The sequence below is a fragment of the Pseudomyrmex gracilis genome, unplaced genomic scaffold, assembly GCF_002006095.1.
Source record: "Pseudomyrmex gracilis isolate BER0280 unplaced genomic scaffold, ASM200609v1 scaffold_127, whole genome shotgun sequence".
Taxonomy (NCBI): domain Eukaryota; kingdom Metazoa; phylum Arthropoda; class Insecta; order Hymenoptera; family Formicidae; genus Pseudomyrmex; species Pseudomyrmex gracilis.
Window position 1 is genome coordinate 40767 of NW_018020711.1, and position 12481 is coordinate 53247.

Sequence of the window (12481 nt, forward strand, 5' to 3'; positions counted from 1 at the left end):
ATGCATAAATAAAGATATACATACANATATATATATATATATATATATATATATATATATATAGTGTAATATGCGTGTAATAGTTTATAGAGAATAATATTACATAAAAGAAAGAACTAAGAATTATGAATATAAAAAAAAACAAATTATTCGGAGAAAACAAAAGTTTTAAATATATCAATATTCATAAAAGAAAAAATAATTGTCTAAATGTATCAGATTGTCACGAGCCAAGTTATTTGCATTGATAATATATTATCTCCGACCTGTATCCATTTTAATTTTTCAGAAAATAAATACAAAAAATTCACATTATCGAAATATTGAATTTAAAAATCCGAACTAAGAAATTTCGTGTCGTAAGAAAAAACAACAACGTGACCGACATCATTTCAATATTAAAATAAAGAGACTTTGTTCTGTATATATATTTGCGTTACGTCAACCGATTTTTGTCAAAATATTTTGTAAACTGTAACGTCTAATGTAACGACTGCGACGCTTGTAAGATCTTCGAATCGTTGGATTCTGGATTTAGACTCGCGGAAGTAGACACAATCACTGCGTTACAAAAATAGCTGACGCATATAAAATTTATGCCTCACTTCTGCGAGTCACAGATCAGGTTTATTCGCCGATGCAGAGAAGCTCAGCGAGGATCGAAGACCGGAATAAAAAAGTTGCTCGACCTGTGCCGCTATATAGTAGTACACTTCGAACGTATAAAAAAAAACTGATGAATATGATAAGCGCGATCATGTATATTAATTCGCATTGATTCATAAATCTTCGCAGTTATTTAAAAAAAAAAAAAAAAAACTAAAAAATTATCACAAAATATGTATTAAAAGTCTCAATCTCCTCGTGTGAGTCAATGACTAAAAAAAAAAAAAAAAAAAAAAAAAAAAAAACGATAAAAAACGGATCGATAACACGAAGCTTTATTCGGGCTTGAAACCTATCGTTGATCATCAAGTTTCCGACCGGCTTCATCCCGATAGGCTTTGTCCATCCACCTACGAAGCATCTTCCGTCTCTCGATTCGTCTTGACGGCCTTGCCTATTAATATCGCGCTCGCTTTCGAGAATAGGCTTCGGACAGCGTATATACAAACACGGCATTTTAAACGCGCCAAAGACAGTTCATGGCTCGGTTCCGATAAGGTGCAGCGATGGCTCGTCGCGGGGAAAAGAGACGGATTCTGATAAGGGGTCGTACACCCCGACTTGGCACGCGTATAAGCCTCTCTCCGCAATCCGCGCGCGTAAGCCTTCTTCATGTACGCTTCTTCAACTTTTTCATGCAAGAAGATCGATCTCGCGTTACATTACGCAATAACTTGGTATAAAACATTAATTACTTAATTACACCGATTATCTATTATGTTATTTTAATGTTTTCACGTTTTTTATTGTCTTGAAGATCAACAAAAAGAACTAAATAATTAGATCAATTATTTATCGAGATCGTGATGAGAAAATAAATTTGTTTTTTTTTTGCTTATACTTTTTTTGGATATGTAGTGTTTTAACGCTTATAAAAATATTATAATTTTGCGTCGAGCAAATCCGCGGATATGTTTCGCGACTTTTGCATTTTTTCCATCGTTTATTCGTTCATGGTATACATATACTGCATCGCTATCTGCGTCGTGTAAATATCGGACATCAGCACTGTTCACGTATGTCGCAATATCATGTCCGCGCGCGATAGTCCTTCGAACAAAGAAGCTTTTTAAAGCGCTACGAGTGACGCTGCTCTATGTTCCGTTAAAGTTACGTCGCACATAACTTGTCGGGATGATATACCGATTGTGTGTGACTATTATATCTATTACGCGCGTCTCGCTAGACAAATACAAACTTCTAACATTATTCAATCCATAGTTTGCCAATCTACTAAGTGACGTTTCTGACAGACGTTTCTTAAAACTAATTTTTAATTTTTACATGTGCAAAATATGTTGTTAATTTTTGACAATGATATATTATAACGTGAATATAGAAGATTGAACTTTGAAGAAAAGCGCTAAAAATTGTTTGCCTTTTTTTTTTTTTGAAGGATCGCGCAGACAGCAAGACTATACGCGCCTTTCTAAAAGAAGGTGTCGAAAGGTTCGTCGAAAGCACTCACCATCTCTTGACATGCCGAGGCGTAGGCACTTTTGCAACCGACAGTACTGGCACCGGTTTCTGTTTACACGGTCGACCACGCAATTCTTGTTTCGCGGACATTGATAGTTGACGACCGACGACTGCGACCGCCTGAAGAAGCCCTTGCAGCCCTCGCAGGTGATCACGCCATAATGCACGCCACTGCTCTTGTCCCCACACACCTTGCACGGGATTATCTCGATTTGAGCTGCAACCATAAAAAGAAACAAACACCTTACTCTACCAGCTCCAGAACTTCTTATGAAAACTCTCCTCTCCTTTCGCTTTTTATGATCCTTTTTTCCGCGCGAATGTTTCGTTTTTTTTCTCGGAGGATTTTGCAACATCACGAGAGTTTGACGATTGCTCGTGCATGCGCGTCGATTAACTAATAAATAGGTTTAACAATTATATTTACAATTACGCGATCTCTTTCTTTTTCTGTCGTGTTTACTCGAGTAAAGAGATTTTCGTCAAATTATTATTTCGCACAACGATCTCTTGAAACTGTGCGAATCGTAAATTTTAATTTGCGATCGATTCGTTGAGATTCTTATCTAAATTTACTAAATTTTTCTAAATTTTGTTACTTATGATTCTACCTCGTATCGAATTGGCTTGCAGTCTACGATCATCGACGATCGCGCTGCCGGTTCCCGTCGCGGGAGGCTGCGCGAACCTCTCTCTCGATCTCGATCCTTCCGTCGGTTGAGGACTCGTACTGTCCGCGCCCCACGTAGGCCCACCAAATCCTGACGGACGTCTCTCCATTTACGGATCTTTCTTACTGGTCTCATTTACCTGATATCTATTGTAGGAACATCGGCACGATCTTCAAGATTCGCACGCGTGATTGCGATCGGAATCGCTCGTCCGGCGAATGGACGATCGTAATTAGTGTTTTACTTGAATTCACACAATCAAACTTCACTACGCGTTTTCTAGAAAACGTTCTAGGAAAATACATAGCCATTGTTCTCTGTGAAGCATATTGAATAGTTCTCTACTTAACAATAGTTTTGGTAACATTATATTTAAGGAACAATGTAAAAACAGATAGTTTTCAAAATTACATTTATTATTTAATATTTTTTAATATAAACTGTGTATTATAAAATTGATAAACTTTATTTTTCTTATCTATTTTTTCAATAAGAATATTTGTTTGTGAAAAGAAACAAAGTCCATGTTCTAATTTACGATAACTAATAATTCGAGTGCTACAGACGCAAGTTATTATATCTGCTACTATTCTTTGTTTGCTTTCGGCAATGATAATATATATTAGATCACTACGCTATCGCTTAATCTCGTTCAATTTCTAGTAAACACTAGTACAAACTAAATAAGTTGACATACATTGCGTGCCCAAAGTCTAAGAGTAAACTCTTGTTCGATGAAAAAATCGAAAGTTGTGCAATCGCGCAACCTTTGTATTCGTCAAACGCTACATTCGCAGAACTTAAAATTATTAAACTTACGTTAAAATTACTTTAATCTTAAAAATTCTTAGATCTGAATTATAATATTTTCAGTCTTTTAGAAGTACTCGGGTTTTCTTCTTGTGTTTTTAATAAATCGTTGTGTCGCTCAAGGTTAAAAAAACTCGGAAACCAAGAACACGCTCCTCATTCATTCTCTTTTTTCTCTGAAATTAGGCGGACCATGTTTTCGTAGGCGAAAACTCGTGTCGGGAAATGAAAGGGACCCGACGTGTCAGAAAAAGCTTGACGCAGAGGCTGCGTCGTCGCAGGGCGCGAGCTGGCGAACGGGTTGAAAGGGAGGGAAGAGAAGGGCGTGATGATGATTCGCACGTGTGCGTGCGCGGAAGCGAGGATTCGGTGCGGTCCCCGCGTCTCTGGATATAATCGGCTGAGCTTCTCCCGTCCGGCAACTCTAGCGCCACGAGCAGAGCGTCGAGGCGCTTGCACTGTACAACGTACGCGGCCGAACATTACATAACCGAGAACGATGAACCCAGAGTACAGTCACCCGGCACGCTCGCATCTTCGACGTGCGTCATGCGGAGAGCGCAGCAGCGCGTCGTCGCGCTATATACCCGGAACTCCCGAAATCGCCGCACTTTACATCACCATTGCCACGACATCGGGGAATGAATTTTATTATTGTTGCGATTTTCTAATGCGATTTTTCAGATATGCGCAACGCGAGCAGATAACCGTAACGCGATCGCGACTGTGATAATATATATATGCCGAGCTAGAAATAATGTTAAACAACAAAATGATCATTACGCTTGAGTATATCAAAATCTTCTTGGAATTTATATTGTGTATCTTGTTTGCGTTAATTTTTATATTATTATTTTTGTTTTATTAATCGATAAAGTAATTTACACGGTGGTAATCGTGTTTATTGTTTTATCGTGAGTTTACACGCAAAACAATGCACCGCAAAGTGCAATATTTTCTTTCTCTGTCTACTTTGTCATCTCTATTATCGTCGTGGTTTAGCGACTTCGCTTTTGTTTTTTTTTTTTCTCTAAATCGCATCGTATCAGTTTGTTACGACAACACACGACGACATTTGCGCAATCTCACACCGAAGAGTGCGTTCCATAGTATTTGTTTTATCTGTAGATTATTATATCGGCTTTTAATGCGATGTCACGTCTCGCAAAGCAATCTAGCGAGAGAAAGCAACACAAATTCTATGTACAAATAAAATACTTGATTTGTCTACATCACGCTATTGTCTCTCTCGTTTTAAAGTTTAGTTTTCTCATTTTCATTTATCCTGAATCTCTATTCTACCGTGCTCTTCGCAAGCTCTGAACTAGTTTACGAAAAGACGCAGTAGTAAAAACTTTGTAAAAACATTTTTTCCTCCAAAGAGAATGATTGAAAAAAGATGTAATCAAAAAAAATTTAATTTTATAAAACATTTAGCAAATATTATTGACACGTCAAATAATTTTCAATACAAAAAACTCAACCGGACCAAATTCTTTAAATTTCAAACTTGTTGCAAATTTCTCAAGATTAAAACTATGTAATTAATATTGCGTATAATTGTTAATCTATAAACAGCAAAAATATCTTAACAATAATTTCCCAAATTTTTCAAGATACGGATTTATACACGTTTTGTCATTCTGACGTCGATACGGTACGACGTAGTTTCACACGCACACAAAGTTTGTAATTAACGTCGAATATGAACTTCTCATCTCTCGCAAAGTAGAATTTTTGTTCTCTCTAAAAATTTCCCTCCTGTGTTCGTCCCAGATGATTTCATGATATTTTGTACAGTCATGTACAGTCACGAGCAGAGAGCGGATCTCGCGCAAGCGCGATTAAGAAGCGTAGGAGTTCACGCGTGCACACGCAAATATAGACGAGCGCACGCGCGCTCTTCTTTGCGATTTTCCACCTGGAGACTTTCCAGTCGCGCGCGGCTTTATCACACTCGATGTCACCTCCGCATACGTATACGCACACACGTAGCACCAAGCACTCGCGCGATCAAAAGTGGACAAAACGGACGATGCTGTCTCGATGGAAAGTGCCAAAACTAATGTGAACATATACGCTTCACGATATCCACCTCGAACCAGACACGACGGATTTCCGTTTGACACGCGCGTTTGGAGAGACGATGGCGAGGAAATCTCAGATCACACGTCACGGAGAAACTGGTGCAATGGAAAATGGAGCAAATGAAGGAAGAAGAAGAAGAAGAACAGAAAAGAGAAAAGATGAGGAAACCAAAAAGAAAAAAAGAAAGCAAAGAAATGTCCGTGTATAGAGTGCGTCGCGCGATCCGCGTGGAAAACACTCGCGATCGAACTCCTCGGATTTCTTTGATCGATCGAGAATTTCGGAGGAGCACACTCGCGATTACGCGTATGATCGCGCGAACGGAAAGTTAGATACACGCGGCGTGAATGCGTTCTCTTCTCTCTCTCTCTTTTTCTCTCTCTCTCTCTCTCTCTCTCTCGTTCCTTTTCTTCTCCACTTGTTTATTCTTTCGATCGCAAAACGAGAGAACACCGACCTTCTCGTTAGCTCGCTCGCACGCGACCGGAAAAACTCGCGGAAAGTTCACGACTGACGATATGAATATTTCGGGGATTTTGACGAGCCAAGACCACGGCAATGCGTCAGACGAGGAAGGAGAGAGAGAAGTGTGTGTACGCCCGCGAGCGCGACTTACGAATATAACAGAAAGAGAAAGAGACCGTCGACAAAGACGCAGACAAACCGCGAGAACCAAAGGAAGCAAACGAGATAGAGATGAGAGTGAGACAGAGAGAGAGAGAGAAAGAGAGAGAGATGTTTTTCGGGGACCGGCGTTATAGTGCGCGGGCTGGCATCTCACAATATGTCAGAACTCCCCGCGCCTCCCCTTCATCGCGCGACGATGCGGCGGGTCACTGAACTGCGCGCCTCCGCCTGATGATGGCCGAGTGTGCCTCACCCTTTGCTCCCTCTACTCCTCTTCCCGGACCAATAGCGCCACAGACCCCGCCGCCCCCGCGCAATGCGGAGACCGCCGAATCAGGCCGAAAGACGTCGGTGACTGCCGATCGCCAACGGAGAAAGCCGAAACCAGATTACGAACCGCAGCGCGCGCTTTCTGATCTCGACTCGTGCGACGCGTTTGCTTTATTAACGCGCCTTGTTAAGGTCACTGGCGTGCTACCTAAATGCACACGCGTATCGTATTTCCTGCATCGGAAGCGCGGCTTGCGTGTAATTCGGGGATTTCACGGCAGGGAGAAGTCGGGGTTCTCGTTTTCTCAAGCGGAAATGCGGAATCTGCTACTGTAAATGAAGACCAACACGATGCATAATGTATTTATGAAAGTATGAAACCTCATGTTTGAAAACAAGAAATCGTATATATAATTGTATATTAAAAAAAATAAATTTACAGAATAAAATTTATATAAAAAAAACACTCGAAGTCTGTACACATATAATTGATCATTAGAATGTGATTATTAGAAGATATAAGTAATATATTTATTAAGATACGTGTCTTAATAAATTAAATCTGTGTTTTAATAAATTAAATATTAAAATTTTTTTTTTTTCGGATGAGAAAGTGACTGTAACCAATGATTTTTCTGTCAAGTTGTCATCATCTTCACGCTTCTGTAAACTAGTAACGTTTCGTCGATTGTATCTCCAGAAGCTCTGTCCTATATGTGTTATGTACGCTTTCCCTGCTGACATCATTATTTCCTCTCATCTCTTCATGCCTTTTCCACATAGTTACCCCCCTTCTTGTTCAGAGCCTCGTCCTTGTATGCATTCTCTCTCTTTCTCTATTTTTTCTTCATTTTCCGGCACATATGTACACTACACACTATCCCTTTCTCTCTCTCTCTCTCTCTCTCTCTCTCTCTCTCTCTCTCTTTGTTCTTTTCCGAACACGCGCCGGTCTCACCCTTTCCACCTCCTCACCGCGCTCCGTTCTTTCCACGCCATTTTACTCCTTCCTTCTCTCTTCGTTCCCTCACTCTCTCTGTTCTCTCCGTTTCACCCCTTCCACCATCGTTCCTCATTGTCCTCGCTCGCTTCCCTGCCCTCTCCCTTCTCGCACTCGCCGCTCACTCTGCGATTTCCTCCACCTTCCCCTTCGCCCTCACCGTATCCCTTTCGCTCCTTCGCTCATTTATTGCATAACCGTGCACGAGGTTGCCAACCTGCGCGCCGCGTAATACTCTATAAATACGTTTCGCAAATAAATATTCGCGCGACGACGATATGGATGCGCACAGAAGGCGGCAGTTGCACACATCATCGCCGTCATCGTCGACGAATTCTCGCTTTTCTTGCTATGGAATTCAGCGTGTGAGATCGCGCGCGATATCGCGGATAAGACAGATAAGCCGGTTTTTGATAACGAGATGTGCGCGCCAGAGTGATTGTTGATCGTGTTTACGTTGTTTAGAAAATGAGAGATCTCGGTGGTTTATCAATTAAGCTTGTTATCCGACGTTCAATCACAAGCAAAATCGCGATGTTTTGATACTATATTAAGTTTTTTTTTTGCGCGCTACATATTTGTAGAATAATTTCTGGCACAAGATTCCTATCGGTTCTCAGCTCGCGCCAATCTTGCAGTTAGCTTGAACCAATGTTGATCTATGTTCCTAGCACCAGACACGATACTATTAATCTTTTGGTATTACAAGACTTTAGTATGATATATTCTCGACACCGTAGTGATATTTAAGGTTACAGATTCTTGGTATCCTGGCAGAATCCTAATGTAAACTTTCTAGCATTGCAAATTCGTGGTATTTACCGAAAGAGAACTTTGGTGTCATAAAATTTCCGTGATGCAAAAATGTGATAAAATTAAAACTAAAATTCTTAACATACATATATGCAATTGCATTAAAAACATTTTTCTCAACAAAACGCAGAAAACTAATTTATATCCGAGCAATTGTTAAGATTTTAATAGCTTCTCGCTTCTCTAATCAGCGCAAACGTTGAGTCTTCGCGCCGTTGAGCGAAGATATCACCTTCTTTCAGATCACGGGCTACGCGTAATGACTCGCAACATAACGCAAGATACGCCCGAGTACAAAGGGTTAACGTCGCCGTTCGCTAACTAGCCAGCTCGCTCGCTCGCTCGCTCGCATTCACGCGACGCGCGAGGCTGACGTCACTTGTGACCGGTCCGGAGACGACGAACTTTAAGACAAGCGTTTCCGAGCGTTATAATAAACGTCGAACGCGTAATTCGTGCCAAGTCTGTCCGTAATGCTGTAACCGCGCGCAGCGCAATACACTCGTGCATGTAGTCGCGCGTCATCTCGGAAAGCTTGCTTGAGGTTCAACGACTCTTTCGTTGCTATTATCCGCCGTACGAGCGACGCGCATTGTTTGGCGAACGATCGTAGGCGATACGCCGAGATTTTGACGACGCAGAGATCGTGACGACTAAACGGCTATCCTTGTTAACCCATTTCATCGGCGACGCGTATAAGTGGAAGCGAGCGTAGAAATATGAGTTTGCTTAGTTAGAAATTTGTCGCGACTCATTGGAATTGTAATCTCTGTATCTTTTGATATCGATTTTAGAATATAATAATTTCGCAACTTGACTCTTTGAAATTTTCTCACTGAGTCTTTTAATCTAAATAAGATATCAGGATTCTCTAAATCTTTTCGAACCACTTTTAATAATTTTATATGCTTTTTTAACTAATAAAATCTATTTCGTATAATATGCGAATATCAATAAAAATTCAAATATGGGACATAAAAGCGCTATTATAACATTAAAAAGTAATGTAATATGGACCTGATGTAAAAATGTTAAACATAAATGAATATTATTAAATTAAACAATTTGACATTTTTAAAAATAATCTCAAATTACATACTTCGAAAGAAACTTGAATTAATAAATATTTGTAATAATATATATATATATATATATGTGTGTGTATATATATGTACATATATTAAATATATATAATAAATATGTATTTTTTACTACTTTTTATTTTAAACGTGATTGTTTTTTTAATATATAAAACAATTATCACAAATTTTATTATAATATACTATAACACGATTTTATTATAATATACTATATTAATATCGCGACACATGTATCGCGTAATCGGAAGAAAGTTTTTTCCCCAAATAGATATCAAGTGCTGCGCATGTTTTATCGATAAATGTTGCACTGGTATCGATGCAAACTCGACGCCGAGCGATAATGCTATTTTCCTGTTGAGCATCATATCGGCGACGTGATGAGAATGTTATTGTCACGCTTTTCACACAGAGCGAAATGAAAGAGCTTTCTTAGCTTACATATTGTATTGTTTGTACCTTCTGTCGTGCGCGCGCGTATAATACAAACTCCAATATAAAATATACATAATTTCAACTTTTTAATAAATCTCAATATAAAAGAGCAAAAACCTACTAATAATATTTCAAAAGATTTCAATCTTTACTTTTTGATTATCCATTACTTTTCACGACTATCGATCTTGTTATTTATTGAAAGGGTTTTTATTACACTTTTGATTTATAGAAGTCAGAAGAGCGTAAATACACACAATTAACTTTTAATAAATAAATCTTTTAATAAGTAAAACTTAATAAACAAATGTTCGATTATACATAATTTTGAATATTCGCGGTCTCTATTTGCGTTGTAAATAAAATATAAACATTATTTTGTTATAATTCTGTGTAAGTTAATACCGATGGGATTGTTTGTTTCTCAAATTAATGTACAATTTCGACGGAATGTTGTGAATAAACAACTGTATTTTCTTCGCGTGTTGTGACTTACCTTCGTACCGATTGCTTCGCGCTCTGACCTACTTTCGGGTCGAGATTCACGCTGCACTCGCTACGACCATGCACACGCTTCATGAATGCACTCTAGGAACTGGATATCGCGGCTATGGCGCGTGAAGTCAAGCACGACAATCGTCTTTAGGTCTTGTAAAAACGGCGCTTGAGTAGTCGAAAGATTATGCTATGAAAGCATATGTTTGTGCAAATGAATGGCATGTTAGATTTTCATATTAAAATGCGCGGCAGTATAATAAACATCATGTAACATTATTTCGCGTTATCATCATGTTCATAAAGAATTTTCAAAACTAGTACATTTTACTGTCACACACACGTACACACATGCAGAAAGAAACATATCTTCAATAGATACAAATTGTTGCAAATTGAAAGTCGATGAGAAGAACCACTTTTTTATCTGAATTTTAAATAATATCTGTAAAGTGTATTTTAGTAAAAGTATTGTGTGGTAAATATAGATCTTTCTCTATCTAGCACATCTCACACAAACGTTAGATTTGAAATATTTATTCCCTTTAAAAAGTTTAAGAACTTGGGTTTTTTCGATAAATGACCTATATACATAAATATTTTTGATCCGAAATTTATCGTTTGTCCGATCTGTTAAAGACTCGACTAAATAAGAATTTGAAAAGGAGAGTGATAAATATAAAACAAAATATTACGGAGTTATATGCGCGCGTTTGTCGAACATACGTTACGCAATCAAGTAACGTTCAATTAACACGATTAAATGTTACTAAATGATAATACAAAGAGGTCAGTGTTATGAATCCAATAATAAACGTTTTATTTTTAATACTTCCGGAAATACTTTCGATGAATAATTTCCATCTTACCGAAACTCTGTCATACAAAGAGATTGATGAAAACCACGAAACCAATTGTAGATAATCGGCTTAGTTTTGAACCCAATGACAAGCGTTATATTCTCGATGCATCGAGAATATCTGATGGTTTACAAACTGTTTTCGTCAGAATATTAAATGTGACAGTAATTAGCGAGCAATTGCTCGATTTAGGAACTCGCTCCTAAAATTTCTTTCTTTGCTTTATCGATCGTTCAAATTGTGAGATAAAACAAAAAGTATCTCTCCTTAAATATTTTGATCAATATATTTTAATTTGTTTTATATGTGCTTATTATATTGACGATAGATTTTAAAGAATTTAAGTCTCCTATTTATTAAAACCTTTAATAAAAAAAAAAAAAACAATCAGTGCTATAATATAAATTGTTTCTTATATCATTACACACGTTTATATTTGTAGAACTGCGTCACGAGTTTCTCTCAAAACACTGCGTCGAATTCACAGGACCGCAAAAGGTTAATGCTGTATTCTAGTGAGTGGTTCCGGCCAGAAACTTGTTGTCGGTACGGAATGACCGATACTCGAGTGAGTTATGCAACTCTCTCGACTTTGCGCCACTTCGCAGGGAGATGTAACCGGCAACAGGCAGATACCGAGAACAGGGCCTTATACACAGATCGCGGCGAACACACAACCGCAATCTCGCCGCTCCTCTTGAAGAGGTCTCGCTCGGCCGCGGACAAGAATGACCGTTACAGTTTCCTTAAGAGAGGGCCCCAGATGTGGCAATTGCTTGCGACACACCGAGTGCGCCGCGCAGCCACAGGTATACATGCACACAGTGCCGCGCGACCGATCGAAACACACCCGCTGCCAAGATCGTCCGGCATTCGAAACGATTTTCGGATTTGGGCCGGGCGGGACGCGAATAGCTACTTCGCTGTAGAGTACAGCGAACGCGTCTCTAAACAGCGCCGCGCGTTCGTTATGAATGCGTCCGGATGCACGTTGCACGTCTATTTTCGACCGGCTTCCTGGAGAGCGCTTTGCGCACGGTCAATCTATCTCTCAAACGCGCATCGCCACTGAAGACGCATCAGTACAAAAAAAAAAAAAAAAAAAAAAAAAAATATACTATCATAGAAACACAAAAAAATATGAAATTCTTATTAAAAATTAAAAATTTT

General features: G+C 38.9%; 1 protein-coding gene across 16 annotated transcripts in view; it reads right to left on the reverse strand.

Annotated features, from left to right (window-relative positions):
- The window catches only part of LOC109856625 (probable nuclear hormone receptor HR3), an 87931-nt gene that overhangs the window by 12359 nt on the left and 63091 nt on the right, over positions 1 to 12481 (reverse strand). For 10 of the 16 annotated variants that reach the window (XM_020432109.1, XM_020432108.1, XM_020432107.1 and 7 more), the window contains one exon: positions 2135 to 2362. In XM_020432109.1, the coding sequence (XP_020287698.1) occupies positions 2135 to 2362 (228 nt within the window). Of the gene's footprint in view, positions 1 to 2134; positions 2363 to 2756; positions 6453 to 6495; positions 6522 to 12481 lie in introns of those variants that run through there. The other 6 variants (XM_020432099.1, XM_020432098.1, XM_020432101.1 and 3 more) reach the window with 6 other exon arrangements.